We start from the raw sequence: 24825 nt of genomic DNA, 5'->3' as shown, positions 1-24825 counted from the left end.
CACCTCTCCAGAGGTCATTCCTTCTCTTGCCTCCTGAAGGTCAAGTTAGGATGCCCTACAGGATGGCGGGTGGCTGTCCCGGTCCTCTTATCCTTGCTGCCATCAGCCCCATTGTGCCTGACAGCCCTGCCCATCCCTAACTTCCAGGGATGAGGGCATGCCAGCACCCACCCTACCCGGGCACTAGTGAACATTCCAGAGGGTCTCACCTTCCGGCTGAGTCTCACCCTGTCTCCTTCCCCCCACCCTCACCACCGAGTCCATGTACCATGTCCCCCTGCCCCTCACCCGCTCTCCCCATAGGAGTAACTGCCTGGCAGACAATGGGGCTGTATTGATTAGTACAATTCCTGGGCACCTCCGGGCCGTCTCCCCGGGAGCTTGGACAATGCAGCTTTGATACACAGAGCAGATTCTCAGCAGGTCCTTGGGCTGGGGGAGCCCTCACACCCCCACTGGCCTCCCCCCCGTGTCCCCACCACACAGCGAACTCTTCCTGCACTCCTTTGCACAGTTGCGACTTTCTGGGTCACTTTGGCTGGTGTCTGTCTCGCTCGCTGGCTGTGCCTGCCCCTCCCTGGCACAGATCACTCAGCCCCTCTCCCCACCCCCAGGGCAGCCTCCCAGACTGCCTGGCACCGGGGCTCGACCTTCTGGAAGGTGACTGACCTGTTCTGGGGAGGAGGGGGCCACAGGTCCGTGAGCCGCGGCCATCCCGGGTGAGCACTCGGAGAGGAGCACGCGTGTCTCCTCCGCTCATTCACACCCCTGCCAGCTCCGGGCGGCACTGCGCATCCCCTGCCTCTCCCACTGCTGGCTGGGCAGCAGCAATTACTCTCACCTCGTCTCCTCCCGGAGCTCGGCCTCCCCCTCCCGGACCCTCCCCCTCCGGCCCGGCCCCATGCAGCCCAGCGAGGGTGCTCCAGAGCTGGAGTGAGGCATGGGGTTTGTTGTGTTTTTCTCTTGTTCCCAGCAAGTTATTGGAACAAAACACACACACACACACACACACACACACACACACACACACACACACGCTCTCTCTCTCTCTCACAACCACAGAGCGAGGCAGAGCGAGCTCAGGAGAGCGTGAGAGGGCGGCGCACTTCTCGCCCAGAGCTGGGCCTTTGGGGCTCGGATGCTTCTAGGCCCCTAGGCCTGGCATTCGGTGGGCTCCCGGCAGGGGGGTCAGGTGCATCCAAAGCACCTCAGACTTCTTAGAGTGGTGTGGGCTGGGGCTGCCAGGCCCCGGAGCTGTCTCCCTGCCCCAGACGTGGGGGTCCCCAACTAGCCGAGATGATGAGGCGCCCTGGTAGGAGAATGTGACTGACGGTGTGCACTGTGCTTTCACCTGTCCGAGGGAAGATGGCCTTGGCTAAGAGGGGGGTCACCACAGGCTCCAGACAAAGGGGGCTGTGGAATGAGGACCCTTGGGAGTTGGTACTGGGCTGCCCAGAACCGGGGTGCTGCTCTGGGAGTGTGTGCTGCGTGGGCCGGCAGCGTCCTGCGGGTGCTGCTGTGACTGGGGTGGGATGTGACTCAGACCCTCTTCTCTGAGGCCACAGTCGCTGGTCAGTCTCCAACGGATGGTGAGACCACAGGCCAGGGGCCAGGAAGGTGGGCAGGAGAGCGCTGGGCCTGGGAAGGCGTGGCTCTTGGAGATTCATCGTCTGGCAGAGGGCCTGGCACATGGTCGGATCATTCGTCAAGGGGAAGCATGTATGAATTCTGATGTAAAGAACAGCCTTCCCGTGGGTTTGGTAAGTGTCGTGACTCCAAAGGGAACATGCCACGATGACACTGAAATAAAAAGGGCACGGCTTGCCCTGGCCGGTGTGGCTCAACTGGTTGAGCGTCATCCCACGCACCTAGAGTCTGCCAGTTCGATTCCGGTCAGGGCTCATGCCCAGTGCAGGGTGGGTGGGCATGCAGGAAGGAGGCAGCTGATCAATGTTTCTCTTCCTCTCTCTTCCTCCCTCTCTCAAAACCAATAAAAACGTATTTATTTAAAAAGGGGGGGGGGGCACAGGCTTTAGAGTCATACAGGCCTGGGTTCCAATCCCAGCTCTGCCAGTTTCTCACCAACATGTGGGCATTTAACATGTCTGGTCTTGGTTTCTTCATCTCTAAAATGGGGATAATATCCACTCATTATTGAAGCTAGCGAGCATTAGTAATAATTAGTAATAATTAGTAACAGATAACGCATATTAAGTGCTTACTATGAGCCAGACACTGACCTAAACACTTTACATATAGACAGCAACTCATTTAATCCTCCCAACAACCCCTTGAGATAGGTACATTTTAATCCCCAGTTTGGGGGGAAAGATGGAGACCGGCCTTGGCTCAAGCAAGCATTCTAAGAATGGCCTCAGACCCCACTGACTCAGCCACGCACTGGGCCAGCCTCATGCAGCCAGGTCCCCAGACATGCTCCGCTGACTTCCTGCAGGCACAGACTGAGGGCCAAGGCCCTGGCGGGGCCACTGGCTCCAGGAAGGCCCAGTCACCCATGATGCCCAAATGCTCACTTCCACCCAGGGTGGGCTCTGGGCTCTAGCTGCCCTGGCCTGGGCTGGGTGCCCAGAACAGGCGGCCCTGGCTGGATGGCTTTCTCTGGCTCTGGCCATGGGGACAGGAGGCGGCAGCAGCCCAGCTGGGCCCTGGCCGTAATGAGGCCTCATTAGTGGGATCCAGCTGCTCCAGCCCCACTTAGGGAGGCCAGCTCCCCAACCCCCACCTCTGACTTTTCTTAATAAGAGTGGGCATGCTTCCCGAGGGGCAAGGAGTCTAGGGGCTTTGTTGTGCCCTGTGAGTCTGAGGGAAGGTGCTGCTGAGCCAGGACTGAGAAGTGCTGGGGGTGGGGGGAGAGCTTCAAGGAAGCTGTATGAGGGGAGGGAGAGCACAGGACCGGCAGGTGGGTTTCAGGGCGGGTGGGGAGGGGAAGGAGACCAAGGAGAAGGGAGGGCAGGGTCCCAGGTCTAGAGAGGAAGCTTGAGGAAGGACAGGCCTTAGCCTTTGGATCTAGATAGTGTTCATTTCCCTGGGGAGAGGATAGTTGCACATCTAGGATCATCTAGTTGAACGTCTAGGCTGTCCTGGCTAGGAGAGCACCTCCTGTGCCAGGCCTTACATAAAAAAAGCACCCACTATGGGCCAGGACCTGTGTTAGCGGAGTGCTCACTATGAGCCAAATCCAATAATGGAAGAATACACAGTATGCCAGGCCTGCGCTAGGAAACACTCACTGTGTGCCAGGACCTGTGTTGAGAGAGTGCCCACTGTGTGCCAAGTCCAATACTGCCAAGTCCCATTGTGCGCCAGAGTGCATTTACCATGTATCAGCCCCAAGCCAGTGAGCCCCTGTGGTATGCTAGGTCCTGCACTGGGTGAGTACCCCATATGTGCCATATTCTGTGTCAGGTGATGACCCAATGTATGCCTGGCCCTGAGTAGGGTGAGCACCCACTATGTGCCTGGAGCTGTGCTAGATGCGTGCCTACTGTGTGATAGGCTCTGTACTAAGGAAGTGGCCAATGTGTGCCAAATCAGTACTAGCTGAGCACTTGCCACATGCTGGGACTCGTGCTAGGTGAGTGCTTAGTAGGCAACAGCCTTCTACCAAGGGAGTGCCCAAGCCTCTGCTAGTTGAGCACTTGCCACATGCCGGGACTTGGGCTGGGTGAGTATGCACTGTGTGCCAGGCCCTGGGATGGATACTGCAGACAAGAGGTATCCAAACCCTCAGGCCAAAGCAGAACAGGGTGGAGCAGACCCAGGCAATCTGTGGTGCTTGCAAAGCCTTCTGGGAGAATTTAGATGCTCTGGCATCTAGGGCCCTGGCCCGGGTGACTCTGCTCTTATTCGTCCCAGTTCAGAAGCAACCAGTGAGTTCTGGGGAGAGACCAAAGAGGCTCCCCAAGGTCTCTGCTGCCCAAGACACTGTATGAATGGGGGAGGGCCTGGGGCCACCAACTTGTGGACTTGGTGCGAGGCAGCAGGGTTAAAGCTGACCCAGGGGGGGCTCTTCTGTCCTGGCCTTCACTCCTCCAGCTCTGTCCTCTGAGCCCCAGTAACCTCCCCCCCACCACGTGTACAGAGGTATGAGGTCTCTATGGAAGGACCGCCCCATCCACCGCTCCCCCCACCCCCAAGTGCCCCTAAGCACCCCAGCTGCTCCCAGGCTTGGGGGCACCCTGGCCAGCTGGGTTCTTGCATGGCCCTGTCCTGGGAGCTGCTGAGGCGTGAGGGAGGCAGCTGAGCTGGCCTGGCAGAGACCATCTGGGCTGGGAGTGGGGGCAGGGACACGTGCAGCAGGCATGTGGGCCTGGGCACGTGCTAGGAAGCAGCTTGCTCCTCCATGGGGCACTTGCCACATGAAGAGCCAGGCAGAAGCTCCAAGGATGACACAGGATGTCTGTGGACACTGAAGAGACCCAGCGGTCCCATGTCGTCACACCCAAGCCTAGAGCAAAAGGGGATGGAGCCCTAGTCGGTTTGGCTCAGTGGATAGAGCATCAGCCTGCAGACTGAAGGGTCCCGGGTTCTATTATGATCAAGGGCATCTACTTCATGCCTCGGTTGCAGGCTTGATCCCCAGCCCCGGTCAGGGTGCGTGTGGGAGGCAACCAAATGATGTGTGTCTCTCACATCGATGTTTCTCTCTCTCTCGGTCTCTGCCCCTCCCTTCCACTCTCTCTAAAAATCAAAGGAAAAATATCCTCAGATTACCACCTCCACCACCACCACCAACAAAAGACAAAAAGGTGGATGGAAATGAGGACACCTCCTCACAGGGAGGCCCACTCCCTGTGAACCGGGGCACAGATGACAGCAGAAACCACTGACCAGGATGGCCCTCAGCGCCCTGTGTCCTGCCCCACCATGACATCCAGAGAAGGGGCCTGTCTGAAAGGTGCAGCCTTAGCCATGTGTCCTTAGGGGAACAAGCACCTCATACAGTGCTGCTCAGCTACCTCGGTTAGCTAGCGGCGGTGGCGCTCCTCAGAGGCCGTCTCCTGGAGATAGGCACTGAATGGAGGAGGCCTCAGTTCCAAACTAGGGCCCGAGAATAGCCAAATAGCGTAGCCCAAGGTCACCAGCAGAACTGAAAAAGAGGCAGGAATAGAATTTCAGCAACCACAGGGGTGCCCAGGGGACATATGCTATGAGCCTGAAACGAAGCAGCAGCGGGCAGAAGTCAAAGGGCAGAGGGCACGAGGAAACCGAGCCCCAGCTATCTTTAGGCACATCCTGGTGCTGGGAACGGAGTCCCACAGCAGCATTCCCTTCCACAGGCAGGCTGGCCTGCGGCCCCGGGAAGCTCAGCTCTGGCAAGGGTTCTGGGACTTGGTGATTCATGCTCCCTACGGCCCATGGTGGGTCCCACATCTCTCCTGCCTGATTGCCTCAGCCCTCCCAGGGTCACTCCCGAGAAAGCAGGGCAGCCAGGGAGTACGCAGAGGGTTTCTTAGGTTTCATGGGGCTCAGAATCTCCAAGTTCCTAGACAGGCCCATGGCAATTCCAAGACTTCTCTGGGAAAGTGGAGGCCTTTCTTGGTTCTATCACGAAATCCACCCCTAGCAAGTGTTCAGGCCATGAGGCCTCCATCTCAGCCCATCGCTGAGCACCCAGAGTTCAGGGTAGCTCAGAAATACTTTCAGAAGCTTGGTTCATTCAGACTTGTTCCAACCAGGAGGGAGCTAGACCAGAGCGGGCCTGAGGGGCGGGATGGAGGGCCCTGAGCCTGGAGCAGAACCACTGTAGATGAAAAAGGGGCCACATAGGAAACCTGACCAGCTCAGGGGAGGCCTGAAAGTAACCGTATAAGGATGGTCTGAACATAAAAATTCCTAACTAGCCCCGGCTGGTTTGGCTCAGTGGATAGAGCATCGGCCTGTGGACTGAAGGGTCCTGGGTTGTATTCCAGCCAAGGGCGTAGGTCTGGGTTGCAAGCTCGATCCCATGTGGAGCATGCAGGAGGCAGCCGATCGGTGATTCTCATCATTGATGTTTCTATCTCCCTCTCCCTCTCCCTCTCTGAAATCAATAAAAAAACATATTTTTTAAAAATTCCCAACTAAAAGCTCCCTTTGCGGTAAGCAGTTAGACAAACATGAGGTGAGCAAGAATGATGGGCCAGATTACAAAAGGTCACTAGGGGGAAAGCCTTGGATGCCTAGCAAAGGACAATTGTAGGATGAGACCTCACCACCGAGGTGACCTTTCCTCCCTAGAGATAACATCTAGGCCTCAGTTGTATTTCAGCTCCAGGTCCAGAAAAGCAACAAACCCAGACAAGCAATGCCAAGGCTGACCTCAGGACCAGCTGCATTGGGTAATGACCCCTGCTCTGGTGCTAACCAGTCTATCAGTGGAGACCCAGACCCTGAAAGGACACACCTGGAAAGCTGCTGAATATTCTATTGAGATCTTCCCCTGGGACCTCCCCTACATTCTCCTCCCTTAAAACCCCAAAGACAGAGGATCCAGTGGCTCTCCCTCCCAGGAGCAAGCCTACATCTTAGCCCCCATCCCCAAAGCCCCACCCCAGGTTCATTACCATTACCATTACCATTACCATTACCATTACCATTACCATTACCATTACCATTACCTTCCTCACTTTCCTCAGCCCATTTCTTCTATGAATTACTTCTTCTACCTCTGAGTTTATAAATAAAAATGCTCTCGTATAGTTTGAGTCTTGGCTCTGAATTCTTTCTTAGCCAGAACTCAAGTACTGAGGTTGCTGAACCCAGTTCCAATCTGACGCCACTGGCCGAACACCTGTTGCCCACAACACCTTGACAAAGGTCAATCTTGACCTTAAGTGAACCTGTCCATTGTTTTTTTGTGTCTAAGCTAACATACCTTTGAAATGTCCAGGTCCCTCAGGGCACAACCATCCACACCAGAACACAAAACCACAGGTTCCCAAACACCATCTCTGTGTGCTGTAAATGTTAATTGGTAACTATCCTGTGCCCAACTCTGTTTTACTCTTTATCCCTTCTGCTTTGCTTCTCCAGCCTCCCTAATCTATCACCAATGAAGTTCATGTAAACCCCCTTACATCACCTCCTTTGGTTATAATGTATAAAATAAGCTGCAAAACTGCCATTCTCCAGAATACTTTTTCCATCCATTGAGGCTTCTCTTCCCAGCAATTTGTGTCAGTTTGGCCCAAATAAACTCAAAGAATTATCTGCAGGTCTGGATGTTTCTCAGGACACACCTAGCCATCCCTTTGGACCAGGCTGGTTGACGCCCAGAAGTCTCTGGCAACAGATGGCTTTGGGAAGGCTCAGCAGAGACCCTCGGTCTATCAACACTCAACTGAATGGGAAAAGCAGCAGAAGGAATTGATGTGGGAAAGGGAGGCACTAAGGGCGGGGCCAGGCTCAGTCACTAGCTTCTTCCCCAGACAGCGCCCCAGTCTAGCTTGTCCCTGAGGCAAGATCCCAGGAGAGAAGAAATACAAGCACTGACCTTGGGGTAGGACCTGGCATCTCTTCCCTGGTTCCTGCTGCCAGTGCCACCCTCCTCGGCCCATCAGCATGAGCGGAAGCCCTCACCGGCCCCTGCTCTCGCCCTCTGCTTCTCAAGGCACCTCGCCACCACCTCTCCTGTGCTCTGGGGCAGCGGGCAAGGAAGGACCATGGCTTGGGGAAGGGGGAGAGGGAGGTTTTCTGAGAGGCCTCAGGAGAGGACTTAAGCGAAATACTCTTTGTTATTTTTCAGAGTAGAAGTACAGAAAAACCAGCCCGGGCCAGAGGACCCCTTGATCAGCACATAGTAAACACTCCTTGTGGCAGGCAGAGCCCGGGGTGAGGGTGGGGGTGTCCCAGCCCCAGGACAGCCCAGTGGTTCTGCTGTCCTCCCAGCAGGATGATCCACAGCCTTCTCCAGGGTGTCTCTGGTGAAAGGACCGGAAGTGGGCCTCCTGTCTCCTAGCGGGCTCTGTGGCAGAATCTGCCCTGCTATGGGTGGGTTTGGAGCTGCGGTGCCAACTAACCAGCCAGGAGAGGGGCTGCCTGCCAGTGCCTGGGACAACTTAGCACGTAGGAGCCCTGGCAGTGCCAGACTTGGGCCCCACGGAGCCTCCTAGGCTCTCCTGTCATACGGCAAGCAGCTGCAGAAGGCCCCCGGGCGGGGTGTTGGGCGGGGGGGGGGGGGGGGGGGGGGGAGGCAGTGCTCATGTCCCCCTGCTCCCTGCAGTCTGGTCCCCGTACTCACCAGCATCCCTTTGGCACCTTTTCCCACCATGGTGGCAGTGGGTTTCGGACTCTGGAGTCCCAGGCCACAATCACAGGCTCTGCTTCTAGCACCTTTCAGGCCACAGACCTCAAGAGCTGTGGAGAGAGAGCACAGAGTGAGGACTGAGCCACGCAGGCAGGGCCAGGGCAGGGCCTGTGTGGCCCTCAGGGCTCTCGAGCAGGTAGTGCCGGGCCCAGATCACCAGCCGGCAGGCCTCCCTTCCCTCCAACCCCAGCCACCCCGCGCCAAGCGCTTCTCATCTTGCTCCTTTCTCGATGACCCTGGACCAGCTCCTCCCTAGCTCTTCTCCCGACCCTTCCCCTGCATCCCTTAGTCTCCAGGCTTCTTGTCCCAAGGGGAAAAAGTCTATTTTTGACTCTCCAGATGCCCAATTCTATAAAAGACAAAAGAACACAAAACTGGACAGCATCCAATCCCTTCATCGTCTGTGGATGGCTTCAACCTTTTCCCTGAAGAGGGGTCAGCTTGGATCAGCACACTCAGCAGCCAGGACGGTCTTTCCTCAGCCTGATGCCACTCAGCTGGACTCTGGGGCAGCTGGGCTTGTTGTTATGTCACTAACTTGGACCATAAGCTCTGGACACATCAAGCATGCCATGTGCAGGCATGCTTCCCTGCCCTTGTGCAGGCTGTCTCGTCTGCAACACCTTCCCCCGGGTTCACCAGGTGAAATTCTTCAAATCCTTTAGGGCCGTGCATAAACGTCACCTCTTCTCTGTAGCCTTTCCTTCAACCAAAATAAACAAATTGCTTCCTGCTTTGTGTTTTGTGCAGACATCTACTAGTGTTCTTATCAACTCAGACTAATTTACCTTGCAGTCCATCAACTGTGAATCAGGGAGTTGCCTGAGGGCTTGTTCTGTGCTTCATTTACCCCTCTGTGTCCAGCACTTAGCACAGTGCTGGGCTTGCGGGAAGTGTGGGTTGAATGGAAGGGACACGGGTATGGCCCAGGCACTGGAATGATGGCCCAGGTCAGCCAAGATCTTGTAGGAAGCATCTGAGAGGCAAGGTGGGGCTGGAGGGGCAGCAGACAAAAGGAAGGAGCAGACACGGACCATGCAGGTGTATACAGGTGTTTTTTTTTTTGTTTTTTTTAAAAAAATATATTTTATTGATTTTTTACAGAGAGGAAGGGAGAGGGATAGAGAGCTAGAAACATTGATGAGAGAGAAACATCGACCAGCTGCCTCCTGCACACCCCCTACTAGGGATATGCCCGCAACCAAGGTACATGCCCTTGACCGGAATCGAACCTGGGACCTTTCAGTCCAAAGGCCGACGCTCTATCCATTGAGCCAAACCGGTTTTGGCTATACAGGTTTAATGGTAGGTGCAGATGATAGAGGGCAGGTTTTGACAGGCCACGGGAGAGGAATCCACCTGAGGATTCCACAGGAGATGAATCAGCCTGCAGGGAGACTCAGAGAATTCTCTCATAGGATGAAAATCCTGGGTCAGATGGATAAGGACGGTCAACCTCCACAGGGCCTGATCCCAGGAAGGATTGGGCCACCTCTCACCCACAGGCCCAGGAAGTCTTTGGAAGGCTAAGAGAGCAGGGAAAAAGCTCTTTGCTTATGCAAATCAGCCTTGGCCCTGGCCACTAGGTCTCCCGCATAGCCTGTGGCAAATGTGGATGTAACTTGTCACCATTTTCCTTTTTTGAGTCAACCAGACTGGCCTCTCTGACTCCTCCTAAAGAGGTCTCTGCTCATGACTTTGGTCTTCTGGGGACAGTCAGGAGGGTGTGTGTGTGTGGGTGTGTGTGTGTGTGTGTGTACTCCCTTAAGATCATACCCTTGTCCTCCTCATTCACCACACCCCTCCCTCCAAGCTGTAAGTTCTAGATTTGCCTTCCCCAAAGTTGTCCCTCTTCAGCCAACAAATAATAATGACGGTGATGACAGTAATAACAGCAGATGGCACTAAGAACCATCCTATGGGTTGGGAATTATGCCTGTGGTCAGGTGAGTAAATTGAGGACACTCCTGGAATTGCCTTCACCCAGAGTAACCCAGAGCACTGATTGCAAATGCAGTCCCTGTCCTCCGGGTGCTTACAGATTAGTGATGGTTGCTCTAGGATGAGTTGGGTGAAAAGCTTTGCTACTTCTCCACCTCTGCCATTTATGTTAAATGGTCCCATACACCCATTCCAAAAGAACCAACTGAATGCTCATGACATGCCAGGCCCCCTTCCAGATGTTGGAGACTCACATTACCCGGGCACCATGGGACCTACCCCTAACCCATATAGGGGCCACCATTGACAAGCAGTAAGTCTGAAGTTCAGCATACAATGAAGAGCTTGGCTCTGGGATATGGTATCCCTGGGCTGGAATTCTGGCTCTGCCATTCACTAGGTATATGACTTCAAGCAAGTTACTTAACCCCTCTGAGCCCAGTATTCTCAACTTGGAAGATAGGGCTAATAATCCTTTATAAATTCTGAAGTTTCTGCTTTATTTTTTACTTGACTGCAAGTCCTTCACATTTTCCTCCCCTCCAATCCATAAATATTCCCACAGCCCCAAAGCTCTGATTTTCTCCAATAGTTCTCCACAGCCAACAGGATATGGCCTGAATTGTTTATCAGTCATTTGAGGCTGGCCACAATTCAATTCATTTATTCCACAAATATTTATTTCAGGCTTGCTCTGGGCCAGACCTGTGCTAGCACCAAGAGCTCGTGGGTCTCTGCCTTCCTGCAGCTTACAGGATAGGGGGAATGAGTGAACCTGGTGTCTCAACTGTACATAATTAAAGACTGAGATAAAGGGTGTGAAGGAGAAAGATCCTTAAAGCAGAGGGTCCTGACCTGTCTGAGAGCCACAGAAGGCTTCCCCGAGGAAATGATATTTGAGAGTCAGAAGGAGTTAATTAGGCAAAGTGGCAACAATGAGGAAAGGAAGAGGAAGAAATATTTAAGCAAATGAAATAACATAGGAAAGATGCCGAGGCTGGGGCTCAGATAGCCAGGGAGAAAGTGGCCAAACATGAAGGGGGACAGATGAGCAAGGTCAGGGCCCTTGGGGCCTAGATGTTTAGTCTTTAACCTGAGGGCAATGACAGCTATTCTGGACTTTGAAGCAGAGTTGTAACTGTAGAGGAGCGATTGGTGGAATATACATTTTCAAAACATCACCATAGATACAGTGGATAAAGGAGTGGTAGGAAGAGAGAAGGGTACGGAAGAAATCCATTAGGAATAGGCCAGGCCAGAGATGAGATCTTGGGTATGAAAGTGATGTTCAGGTGGGGAAAGGTATACAGATTTGAGAAGAATCTAGAAGATGACATTGGTAGGAATTAGTGATGAACTAGATAACGGGAGTGAGGGATAAGGCAGGGTCTTTGGTTTTTGCTGGTGCAACAGGAAAAAGCCAATGCCAGTCCCGGAGACAGGAATCCTACAGGTTTGGAGGAGGGAGAGAATGGGCTGGGTTGGGCAAAATGAGTTGCCTGTGAGCCACCCAATGGTGCCTGGTGAGAGGCAGTCACAGTGAGAGGGCAGTCACCAGACCTGGGCCCCTTTAGTGCCATTGCTCAGTCTTTCCTCTCCCCCAAACAGTATTGTCAGGTCAGTCAATTTTAAGGGTCCATCTGGGCCAAGCCCTGGAGTCCTCCCTGGGGAATTAAAAGAGTCAGGTTCTTTCCCTGTTTTCAAGGACCTCACCGCTTAAAAGAGGAGGAAGCATAATCTCCATTCACTTTGACGAAGGGAGTGGAGGGGCTGTGGGAGCAGGGAAGGGCCCTCGGTTCTGCCTTGGGCCCAGGTTGGTTATCCAGGGCCACCTGCGGCCCTGTGGGACTATTCGTCATTCCCAGAGAGTTCTTGCCGCCGTGCCTTTGCTCAGGTGGTTCCCTCTTCCTTGAGCACCTTTGCCTCCATTTCCATCTGTATATATCCGATCCATTTTCAAAACCTGTCCCAATGTCACTATCTCCAAAGAGCCCTTTTTTTTTTCTCCTCCCACTGCAGTCAACCTTTCCACTGTACCGCCAAAGCACGCTGTGTACATCTGATTAACACTCTCGTCACACACAGTGTAGCAGCACAGTTACTTGTGTCCAAATCTGGCGCCCCGCCAGCGGGAGGGATCTTCCAGGGCAGTGCTGTGATTCTTCTGTCCCCAGGGCTGGGCACAGCGGTGCCGCCGCCGCAGTCGCAGTGTAGGCCAAGTAAGGGGGCGTTTTCTCTGCAGTCCTTGTAAATATTTGGGCATGCTCAGTGTCGCCTATTAGTCCCTTCCTAGAACCATCCCCTCACCCACTACTCCCCAACCTTCTGATGGTCCCTCACTTTAGGAGTCTTTAACATTTTAGGTCCTTCTCTCCTCCACTCCTTGACACCCCCCCCCCCCCCCATTTTTATTTGGCTGCCACAGCAGCATCCGGCTTGGTTCAGCAAAGAAATAGACCCAGGCTTTGTGCGGGAGCTGTCAGAGAGCCGGGGATGTGGCTCCTTTAAGAGAGACCAACGAGAGGGCGTGGCCTGCGGAGAGCAGGACGAAAGTAGGCGCGGCTCCTTTAAGAAGCGGCCCGCAGACTGCCAGGAGGCCCCGGCCGGCAGGCTGGGGTGCGGTCGCTGTTGGGGCTGCGGCACCATCCGGAGCGCCCCGATTCCTCGAAGCGGGGTGCGTCCGCTTTAATCGGGGTGTGAGGTGGGAAGAGGGGCGGGCGTTACATCAGCCACCACGTGTGGGCCTCTCCGCTAGTGAGGAGGCTGCGGTCCCGCCCCCGCCCCCGCCGTGGAAAAGTACCGCGGCGCGCAGGTACCCGCCCCCTTCCCCGCCCCCGGGCCGACTCCCGCCCTTCCCGGCCCTCTGGGCAAGCCCCCTCCCGCCCGGCCCCGGCCCCGGCCCCGTCGGGTTCTCCCTCTGGCCTCGGCTTCGGGGTGCGGGGCGCCGATTGGGGGTGGCGCCCCAGGCTGCTAGGCCCCTGCCCTCACCTGTGGCCGCCCGAGCCCGCCCTGTAAGCGCCCAGAATGAAGGTTGGGATGGGGAGGGCGCAGATTCTTCCCGGGGTGGCATCCCCCAAAGAACTCCACGGCCCTAGTCCCTTTCCAAAGCCACGACCGGGAGTCGCGGACAAAGAGCCGGAGAGCGCCGGACTCCTCGGCGCAGCTTCCCGGGACCGGCGAGCCCCCGGGAACCCGCACGGGCCAGGAGGTGGGCGGGTAGATAGGGAGACCAGCCGGCTGGAGGGGCCAGATAGGCAGCCAGGGTGGCAGCAGGGCGAAGAGATGGAGCCGGAGCTGGCAGGCGGGGCGCAAGCACGGCCTGCCGGTTCCGGGCCCCCACAGACCCCCGGCGCGCAGACCCAGCGGCGCCCAGACGGACCGTGACTCGCTCAGGTTCCGGTGCTACCCGCACCACCCGGCGCCGGCGGCCCCCGACCGAGCGGGCGTCCACACGCAGCGCCCCCACTCCGGGAGCGCCCCCCCCCCCGCCACACCCCGCCTTTCCTGCGGGCTTCAGCTCCTTGGTGACAGTGGAGACACCCAGACGCGCGCACCTACCCCGGCCTCAGTGGCGAGTCGTACATCCCCTTGCGTGCACCCAAACTCGTACCCACAGATGCCTGCAAGCATGCTCGATCACACCCCCCCACCCCCCGCTCCACACACCCCACACATACACACACGCCGCACGCACACTGGTCCTGGGGCTCAATCCCGAGGAGCCACCAAACGCCCAGATCGACGGCTGGACAGACTGAGGTGCGCGCCGCAGCGCCCCCTTCCCCCAGCCTCCTTACCATGCTGCAGCCCCCGGCCCAGCGTGCTGGGTCCGCACCGCGTTGCGCCCAGGTGGCTTTCTTAAAGGGAAAGTTGCATCAGCCTCCGAGGCGTAGTGCCGCCCCGAGTCCGCCCGCCCCGCTGCGCTGCTCGCGGCTCCTCCAGAGCTTGTTGTGTTTTGGTTTCGGGGAGGCGGGGGCCAAGACTTTGGTGAAAGTTTAGAGACTGAGAAGGCTTGGGAGACCTAGCCAAGTCCCTCCCCTCCCAGAACAGCTCTCCTGGCTGCCCAACCCCCCCATCCCCACCCCTCCTGGCCGACTTCTCAGGCTCCTCCTCCCAGGGAATAAAATTACAAGTCACTCCAGCTTTCAGATGATGGATCCCCTCTAACCCCTGGGAGCGGGCTCCACAAAGGAGCCCCCTTCTCCGTCCCTGCCTCTCTTCCCTCCAGCTGGGGCCCTTGAAGGAAGCAGATGTCGTCCCCTTCGGGCTAGGCTGGAATGAAGCCAGAAGACCTGGGCCACTTAGGGGGCTGGGGCTCCAGTTAGCCTGCCAGGTCCCCCGGCCTTCTGCGCCTGCGTTTCCCCTAGAGCGGAGTCTGAGCAAATTCCATTCCCTTTGGAACAGCGCCGCTAGGGATGTGGGCACAGCTGGGTTAAGGCCTTGGTCCTTACTCCTCAGAACTGGAGCTCTAGGGGTAATCTTTTCTCCAGGGACCCTCCTTTGACCCCTGGCTTGGTCAACCCTACTCTGGCCATTGTGTTACAGGGCTGCAGACGCGAGCCTGGGCCTCCTCTTCTCCCCCTGGGGAGACAGACCAGGTTCCAATACCAGCTAAAGGAGACTTGGCCAAAAGGAGGTTTGGCGAGCCTCAGTTTCCTCCCCGAGAAATGGAGAGGATCAGCTAAGGTAATGATACTTCTATGGGAGACAGGTTGCTCCAGGCCCTTCTGGGAGCCATGGAAAGGGGTGGAAAGGGGCTCCACATTTGCTTACCTGTGAGAGCCACCAGCGGTCAGGGAGGAGGGCCAGTGAGTACTGGCTGTCAGAACAGTCCTTGCTGTCCCGGCCTTACCCGAGTACATTCTTCACTGTTGTCTGTCCAGGAAACAGGTTTTAGTTGTTCTCTGGGGACAGTCAACCTCTTAGCAGCGGAGGCACACATGCCAAACTGGTACAAGATCAATTGACAGGGTGAGGATCCACTTTATTAACTTAGGATCAGAGGCACTGAGCAAGATAGCTGATACCCAGCACAGGCACTTCCTGCTGGCCGGGCTCGGGTGCACTCCACAGACCTTCTCCCCAGGACCCTACCATCTCAGAACTTACAACCTATTCCCGTTGGAGACTTGATCAGATCCAGGAAGACAGGCAGGTCTCATCAGCAAGATTTTCATTTTTACTTTTCGCCAAACCTAGCAGGTATAGGATGTTTAGGATTTATATTCTATGAATGCATTGTGGTGTCTTTGCGTGTGTGTGTGTGTGTGTGTGTGTGTGTGTGTGTGTGTGTGTGTGTGTGCGCGTGCCCTTCTTGCCGCTCCTGCTAGGACATACTAGTACATTCTGCTTCTGGTCTCTCCCTCCCACCTTAGGCTTGTCAAAAAAGGGCCACCACACAGGGAAGGCAGGAAAGAGGCTGTTGGAAGAGGACCCCCAAGTAGTGGAGTGGGGACAAGGAAGAGAGTGAGAGGAGGGGGCGATGGCTTCCTTTCCCTTTGACTGGGGGTGGGGGAGTGAGAAGAGACCACTGTGTCAGTGAAGGTTCTTAAGATTGTCATGGCCCAGGGAAAGTGGGTCTTTCCTACCTCGTACGCGGAGACACCATACGAGGGAGGCTGAAGGGGTGTTCAGGGTGCTCGGAGCTCCTCAGGCCTGGCTGGGGCTGGGGTGCTCAGGATTCAGCCTTCTGAGGCCCTACCAGGAAGAGGAAGACCATCAGGGAGGCAGCCCAGTTCCTTAGCCCACGGCCCACGGGTGGGGGAAAGAGAAGATTTCCCCTGGGTTGTTTGGGGAAGTTAGAGATGTTGCCCAAGGGGTTTTTTTTAGACTAACAGATGACATAACAGAGGGTATATTTGAATACATATAGAAAGATTGATCAATGTGTACATTTTGCCCATCTTGATCCAGATAGGGTTTCAGGAAACCATACAGTGAGTTGAATGCCGAGAAGCTTGTGAGAAAAGATTCTAGTTTGAAAAGCTGTTTTCATGACACAGGGACTAGGGCAGCTGTTTTTTTCCAACCAGAGAGAGGCCCCAGGGGAGGCAGGTCTGGGCTAAGCCCAGGTCAGAGCTGGGATGACCTTCCTCCTTTGGATGTGGGCAATGGACTCCCAGGATGGAAAGGGTGTGTGGACAGAGTAGGGGGGATCAGGCCTGAGAACAGACAGGAGGACTACTGGGGTCAGATATCTGGCCTGCCTCTGCTGGGGCAGGGCAGCAAGAGAAAAGGCAGCTGGCTGGGCCCCACCCACCGTGGGCTGAGGCGTGCCCCAGGAACCTCCAGTTATAGTGCTGTTTCCTCGGAGGACTGCGCCCAGCATCAGATCCCCAGTGCTGGCTGGTTTCCTTACTTGTCACCAGCCTGCAGGATCAAGGCCTCTGTCGGGACTCACCGAATCAGTGTAGGTGTGTGTCTGGTAGAAACAGGGATGAGGCCGGACGTGGGCCCCTTCTGGAGAGCACTGTAGGAGCTGGCAGCCTTGGCACCTTGGTGGAGGGTGCTGAGGGACCCTGTTGAGAGCTGGGGGAAGGTGGGCATTGCTTTGAGGTGTAGCCTGTCCTGACCGGTGGTCTCTACCTCCTTGGAGCCCCAGCAGCTAGAAAACACGATCGTCAGTGGCCTGTCTGGGCTCTGCCGTCTGGTTCCTTCTCCCTTGAACTTGGAGCAAGCGCAGTGATCAGTGCCTGGCACCTTCCCTCCTCTGTCCCAAGGCAGAGGAGCACGTTAGATTGGTTCTAGATCCAAGAGCTGTCTCCAGGGCTCCATGTGCCCCTCAGGACACTCTGTTGTACTATCTCTGGCCCTGATCCACGGGGCAGCACGAACCAATCATGGGGCCCAGAGCAGAGTTCCAGGCTGGACCTCAGTGGCTCCAGATAAATTAGTCATACAGGTTGGAAACACTGACTTTGGCCCTCCCTGGGGTGGGGCGGCAGCGCTGATGTCCAGAGCATTTAGTGCCCAGGCAGAATTCCCAAATGTCAAGGGTGTCAAAGCTCCCCACACTGTAGAAAACCCCCAAACTTAGAGTTCCCAATACCCAGAACCTCCAGTGCCCACACCCAGGGGGCCTAATTCCCAGGATGCCCAACATCTAGACAACTCAATGTTCTTTTTTAAAAAATATGTATTTTTATTGATTTCAGAGAGGAAGGGAGAGGGAGAGAAAGAGAAATAGAAACCTCAATGATGAGAGAGACTCACTGACCAGCTGCCTCCTGCACAGCCCCTATTGGGGATTGAGCCCGCAACCCGGGCATGTGCCCTTCACCAGAATCAAACCTGGGACCCTTCTGTCCACAGGCCAACGCTCTATCCACTGAGCCAAACTGGCCAGGGCCCACTCAATGTTCTTAACACCCAACTCTCAGAGAGCCAATGTCCAGTTCACTGGGAAAGAGCCTGGAGGGGAAGGAGTGGTGCCCTGCATGACACAGGTCCCTTCCGTGACTGGTGTTACCTGGGGAGTGGCCATCACTGAAGCTGGGGATAGGGGGGTGCTGGAAGCAGCAGCAGTGTTTCTCTGATGCTCCCTTTCTGGGTCTGCAGAGATCAAGAGGGGCAACAGGAGGGGTAGATTTTCCTCCAGGCCCTGCCCTACCCAGGTTGCAGGACCTGTGTAATGAATGTCCATTTACTCACCGCCTGTGAGTGTATGTGTACTGTGTGCTGGGAATTGTGCTTATCTCTAGAAAAGGGGCTCCTGTTCTTCTGTATGGATCATGCAACCATGTGCCTGTCGATGTCTCGCTGGGGGACAATGTTGCTGCTTGTGGCCCATGTGTGAGAACGAATGGCTGCTGGCATGTGATGGTGTTGGTGTGAGGCTGTGAGCACAGACTGTGTCAGCAAGTTGACATGTCAGAGTGGGTCTGATTACATCCATCTGTCTGGCCATCCTTATAAAACTTCCCTGCTTTTCCAAAGGATGGGATGTAAGGCCTTTTTTTCCTTCAGACCCCCAGGTTCTGAGGTTCAGGCCTCTCTGTGGGGAGCAGCAGGCTGACCCCAGAGCCGCCGGCAGTAGGCCTGAGAGTCCTCCCCATAACCCCTGTCCCCACCGGACGCAAAGCCTCTTTGGATTGGGAAGATAGGAAGAGTGGTGGCGATAAGTGGAGCAACCAACACCCAAAATAGCCGTCCACCTGGGGAGGACCTGTGACCCCTCGGCCCAGGCCATCCAACTCGGCCTGGTGACCTGGAGACTGGGCTCCTGCCTAACTGCTTCCCCAAATCCCATTAAGTAACCCCTTCAGATTTGAAGGAGGGACAGGGCAATGACGTCACTACAAATTATGACATCACAGGGAATTATGACATCATAGGTATTGACAGCAGCCTTTGGCATGGGTAGTATGATTGCCTGGGTGGGTGTGGCTCCATCTGTTGGCACCTCCCCACAACTTCCAGCAGCTGGGGATAGCAGGGCTGGATAAGGCCGTGCTCAAGGGCCCTGCCTTATCTGTCTCCCCCACATGCCTGATAAGTCTATTACCAGAGTTGTCCCAGGGAGCAGGCGGGGACCTGGCTGGAAGAGCGGAAAGGGTCAGCTGGGGCTGGCTGAGCTCCAGGACAGACAGCCCAGGCCAGAGTCCTGGCAGAGCCCCAGAAAGAAGGAGAGGAAGCGTCCCTGGGAGAGCAATGTAGAGCAATGGTTAGGAACATGAATTCTGAAGCCAGGCTGCCTCATTCATATCCTAGGTCTCCCATTTAATAGGGGGTAAACTGGGACCTCAGTTTCCTCAACATTCCTCAATAAAAATACTACTAGTAGTCACTCCATCACAGTATTGCTGTGAGGATTAAATATGTGTGAGGTAGGCCTGGTATATAGGACGTACTCATCCTCCTTCCCAGGGGAGATCAGGATGCTCCCCAGGAGGTACCCAGCTTACCCAGCAGCACATTTGGGTGGCTTGTGCCCCACTGGGATTTTCAGAGTCTGTGCAGCCTCTTACACAGACTCTGCCTCCTGCACAGCCCCTCACACTTGGCCTTTCAGGCTTGGTTTCTTCTAGCAACCCCCACAGACACCTTAGAGCCCTGGTGCCCTCTGGTGACAGAAACCATACATGGCAATTACAGCTGGGCCCCCAGGGCACAGCTGGCCAGACAAGACCCTGTCCCTTGTCTGGTTATTTTATGTCACCCTCACATCAAGTTTACAAGGTAGGAGTTATCTCCATTTTCTAGAACGAAGGTTCCGACAGGTTAAGTAATTTGCCCAAGATTACAGAACTAGTAAGTGGGAGAACTTGAATTTGAACCCAGCTTGGCCTTCTCCAAAACCTATGCTCTCACCTTAAGGACATTATGCACACAGACCCATGGTGACCCAGTAGAGGTTTAATGTGCCATATTGATAATTTGAGTGAAACTATGATTGGGTGTTTGGCCATTGAAATTCTCCAATCACAGTTGTAAAATAGTGTGACTTGTTTTTGAGCACAATAAGGTTGGATGTTTGGCTGCTGGGACTTTTTGTGTAGCTTTGCTGTGACTCTGTGATTGTATTGTGTGAGTATAACCATGGCAGGGCTCATCATTTGTGTGTTGTGAAGTCAGTCCGCCTGTATGTGTGTTGTGGAGGGGCGTGGTGTGGCTAGTGAAACCATGTGGGGGAAGGTGACGGAGGGCCCTGGGTTCCCAGCACCACTTGCCTTTACAGTCCCAGGACTGTGACTGCTCACCATGACACACATGATGGATGACTGCACATGCCTGATGCACTCCCATGGGCCTGCCCCGTTCTAATTCCTCCCCTACCCCCTGCCTTTTTTTTTTTTTTTGCGGAAGTAAAGTAAATAGTACCACAAATGGAGTTGGCTTTCATTTTTTTTCCCATGGGATATTTATGAAAGCATTTTACAAACCTTTGTGTGATATCTCAAAAAACAATCATTTAAAAAGGACATTAAGCTATTCTAATTCTTTAATTTGAATGTATCGGTTCTCATTGGCTCTCAAGGTGGTGTTCACCGAGTCTGGGGGTCCCCAAGACCCTTCCAGGGGGTCCACAGGCAAAAGTCATTTCATAATAATACTACATTGGTACTTGCCATTTTCGCTTTGTTGATATTTGTGCCGATGATGCAAGAGCAGCAGTGGGTACGACTGCTGGCACCCAAATAGGAACTGAGGTGTGGCTCCCGCTGTACCAGCAGTCCTTGCATGTGCCTCTGCCACGATGCATGCACAGGAAAGAAAGAAAGAAAGAAAGAAAGAAAGAAAAAAAGGAAAGGAACGGAATGAAGGAAGGAGAAAGGAAGGAAAAAAAGAATAGTTTCACTTAGAAATTTCCTTAATGAAGCAGTAAGATTACTGATATTATTAACTTTCAGCCTGTGAGTACGTGTCGTCTTAATATTTTGTGTGACTAATGTGAAGTCTATATAAAGCATGTCTGCTGCCTCCTGAAGTGTGATCATTACATCAAGGAAAAGCACTCCTGAGGTTGAGGTGTGAGCTGAACGCCGCTTTTCTCATTGAAAAAGAACAAATGACGAAAAATAGTTATTCAGACTGGGATGTTTGACATACGTTTTTCTGGAAAATGAATGGAGTGAGCCTGTCACTTCGGGGGAGGGGGGGACTATTAGTGTTTGTTGCCAACGATAAAATTAGAGCTTTCAAGAGAAAGTTAGAATTTTAAAAATTTGTATTTGCTACCGTGAATTTGAAAGCTTCCCAATTTTGATGAGATTGGTAAGGACAATAATGAATGTGTGTGGATTTTTTGTTTTTTATTGTTAAACTAGCAGCCTGTTTGCACGAAGATTCGTGCAATAGACCTTCATTCACCTGGCTGCCTGCACCAGTTTTCTGCCGGCACCGGGGACCCAGGCCTTGGCTGTGGCCACCGCCTTCTGCCTTCTTTCAGGGTGGGGGCTTGGCCCCGGGCAGCGGCCTTGGGCTCCACCGCACCCCAACGTCCCTGCGACGGTTTCCTGGTGGGCGTGGCTTGTGGGTATAGCGAAGGTACCGTCAATTTGCATATTACTCTATTATTAGGTAGGATGAAATGTGTCAATATTTGGAAGGTTGCATGACTCAGTGAACCAATATTTGTCAATGAACCATATAACTAGTACTAGAACCAAATCACACATGGATAAAAGACTTGCACTGGCCAGGTGGCTCAGCTGGTTGGAGCATTGTCCCACACACCAAAAAGGTGCAGTTTTGATTCCCGGTCAGGGCACGTATGGGAGGCAACTGATCAGTGTTTCTCTCTAACATCTGTGTTTCTCTCTCTCTCTTCCTCTCTCTCTAAAATCAATGGAAACATCCCCAGGTGAGGATTAAAAAAGAAAAAAAGTACAAGACTGTCCCCCAATAACAAAATAAAATAAAAAAAGAGGGAAAAAGTGCAAGACTGCCCAATGGATTTTATTTTATTTTATTTTTAAATATATTTTATCGATTTTAGAGAGGAAGGGAGAGGGAGAGAGAGATAGAGACATCAATGATGAGAGAGAATCATTGATTGGCTGCCTCTTGCATGCCCCCTACTGGGAGTCAAGCCTGCAACCCAGGCATGTGCCCTTGGCTGGAATGGAACCTGGGACCTTTCAGTCCCCAGGCTAACGCTCTATCCATTGAGCCAAACCAGCTAGGGCTGCCCAATGGATTTTAATGTAATAGAATATGAAAAAAATTCATTTATATAGTTTCAGTTTCCACACTGCAATTGACCTTTTAAGGAACTACACCTGTTGAGTTTTGGTATAGTATCACAGAAGAATATCCGCAATTAACTGAGAAGGCTACTAAAATACTTCTTTCTTTTCCAAATACGTATGTTGTAAGGCTGGGTTTTCTTCACATAGTTCAACAAAAACTACATATTGCAGCAGATTGAATGCAGAAGTGGATATGAGAGTCCAGCTGTCTCCTATTAAGCCAGACATTAAAGAGATTTCCAAAAGTGACACTGTCCTCACTAAAGTTTTTGTTTTGGAAAAATATGTAACTATTTTTCTTTTCCTGTTAACATTTAATACATTTATATTATTATTTTTAATTAATACATATTTTAAATTTCCAGTAGTTTTAATTTAGAACACAATGAATATCAGTAGATAAAACCCACTAAAATAAAACCCTTTGGGTCCTCAATTATTTAAAAAAATGTAAAAGGGATCCTGGATCCAAAAAGTTGGAGAGCCACTGGATTAGAGTTTTATTTTTTTCAAAGACAACTAAACTATATTATAAACCTTAAACTTATCAAGAGACTAAATCTTAATTGCTCCTGCGACTAGAAGAACTGATAGTTCTGTGTGATGTTAGAGGTGTTAGCTAGCGATCATATTGCTATATAACTGGATCAGATCAATATCTTGTTCACCTTACACTTACACAATGTTATATGTCAATTATATCCAGCTTTAAAAAGAGCCTTTATTTTCTTGCCCTAGGTCTTTGTTATTATTAATGTACTCTCCGAGAATCAGCTGCTCACATTACAATGCATATGAGCTACAGATTTTCAGCATGTTCCCAGACTGGTTCTCGACATTCTCTCTCCTTCGTTGAATGTGCATGTTGTCACTTTCTCCCTGTACAGCCTGGTCTTCCTTAATGAGAAGAAAAAAATTGATCCCTCGATAGCTACTGCCTCCAGGACCGATAACATCGGCTGGCTGGCTGGGCTGGGCTCCACACAATTACTGGTGTTCTTAGTTCATTTGAACTCTTCTGTTTCTAAGCACACTTTTTTAAAAAGCTAGTATTCATTGAGATCGTTCTGTTAACTTTAATTCATTTTCTCATTTAATACTCACCATGACTCTATAAGCTAGGTACTATTTATAGATGAGAAAACTCAACCTCAGAGAGGTTAAGAGAAACCTCTAGGCATGTAACTGCCCTTAAATCCCTTTTAATGTATACATTCAAAAAGTTATTCATCTAAAGTTTAGTACTTTAACAATTGTTTTTCGTAACAAATTACCACCAAAGGGAGAGACCAGCACAGATCCTCACCTGAGCCCCACCTGAGCCCCTCATATTCGGGTCCTTAACTCTGAGCCTCCGCTAAAGCCCATGTCATGTCCAGGGCACGTCCGTCCCAAACCGGAACCCTTGAACAAATGACTTGCCTGGATTTCCCCCCCAGAACCTTTATGCCAAGCCTTCACACTCCATCCTCCCCACTGAATCTCTCTGAGTCCTTACTGGGGCAACATGCTTGAGCTCCCTACCTGAACCCCTTGCTCAGCCCTCATCCCGGAGCCTGCACTTGGGCCTTGAGCTACAGGTGGATTCCGACTCTGAGACACCCTCTCGGGAGCAGCAGAGGATGTGGAGCCTGGAGCTGAGAGAAGCAGGAGTGGAGATGAACCCTGGGCTTTCACGCCCCGACACAGTCAAGAATGTTCCCAGACAGCACTGACCTCTCACCCTAACCCGCCTCAGCTCAAGGATCCACTGCCCCGCCCCCCACCCTTCCTTCAAGAACCAACAGCCGCCTCTGAAGCAACTGGGGCATCACTATGGCAACAGGGCCAGGCAAGCATGTGTGTGGGGTGGGGCTGCTTTAAAGTCTTTTATTGCCCCCAATCATAGGCCTAATTCTCTCATCCTGGTAATGCTCAGGGGCCCTGTGGCTTAAGGGGTCCTGAAAATGAGGGACCATCCACTTCTCACCATGTCTCTCAACTCAGAGGAAGAGGTTTCTCCGGTCCCAGCCAGATCCTTCCTGAGACAATCTAGTGGGAAACTCAAGCTCTCTGTCCAGACACCCACCCAGCCCTCACCAACACTCTAGATGCCTCCTCCTGGTATCCTGGTGGCAGAACTAGAGGGGAAGCTGAGAGGGTCTGACCTCCCCCCATTGACATGAAAACTTCCAGCAATGTATATCAGGGATGAGGTTTTGTCAGTGGAGTACCCGATGGAGGAATAGAAGAGTGAACCTAGGGCATAGCGCCGCCCAGGGCTTGGTGACCTAGACAGAGGCCTCGTGTGGGTGATTAGCTGTCACATTGGGTCTAAGCTCCTTACTCTCAGAATCTAGCCTTCCTACCCAGGTCTAAGGTCCCCCGTGACCCATTTAGCATAACCAGCTGTGGCCTTGTGCGGGTCAGGCCTCTTTTTGTCTTCATCCTTGTGAGTCTCTCTGCCCCTCCCTGCCTTATATAGTGCGTCTGTGTATCTGTCTCCTTGTCTCTGTGAAGAGCTCTGTGGCCATGAATCTGGGAAACTGGCTGGTGACAGAGGGCATGGATCACTGGGTAACAGGCTACACAGATCTCAGCCACAGGACCGTGGGTGACAGGAAGTCTTAGGACACAGACTGGTAGGTGACAATGGGGTTTTAGACAACACAGGTTCTAGGTGGCCATGCATTGTAGGCAACCCAGGGTCTGAGGCACACCGGGTGTTTGAGGGACATCTGTGTTTGTATTTGACACACAGACTCGGTGACCCTGAGTTGTGGCCAACACAGAATCTGGGTGACTCGATAGCAATTCAGAAAGGATGTGGGAGGCAGGAGAGCGGCAGCCGTGGTTTTCAACTGGGGGCAGCCCTCCCCTCCCCAGGGACATTTGGCTGTGCCTGCA

General features: G+C 53.3%; 1 protein-coding gene across 4 annotated transcripts in view; it reads right to left on the bottom strand.

Moving 5' to 3' along the window:
- Positions 1 to 15853, bottom strand: part of SLC6A9 (solute carrier family 6 member 9) — a 36463-nt gene extending 20610 nt beyond the window's left edge. The window contains exons 1-4 of one of the 4 annotated variants that reach the window (XM_054720669.1): positions 15023 to 15089; positions 14047 to 14106; positions 12352 to 12493; positions 8243 to 8358 (exon numbers count right to left, since the gene is read on the bottom strand). In XM_054720669.1, coding sequence (XP_054576644.1) covers positions 8243 to 8358; positions 12352 to 12493; positions 14047 to 14049 — 261 coding nt within the window. In that variant the 5' untranslated portion in view covers positions 14050 to 14106; positions 15023 to 15089. Of the gene's footprint in view, positions 1 to 8242; positions 8359 to 12351; positions 12494 to 14046; positions 14107 to 15022; positions 15090 to 15837 lie in introns of those variants that run through there. The other 3 variants (XM_054720670.1, XM_008151229.3, XM_028160181.2) reach the window with 3 other exon arrangements.
- Positions 15854 to 24825: the final 8972 nt, after the last annotated feature.

Source organism: Eptesicus fuscus, chromosome 9 (genome assembly GCF_027574615.1).
Source record: "Eptesicus fuscus isolate TK198812 chromosome 9, DD_ASM_mEF_20220401, whole genome shotgun sequence".
NCBI lineage: Eukaryota > Metazoa > Chordata > Mammalia > Chiroptera > Vespertilionidae > Eptesicus > Eptesicus fuscus.
The sequence above is the reverse complement of the archived record's forward strand: the minus strand, read 5'-3'. Positions and strand labels throughout refer to the sequence as shown.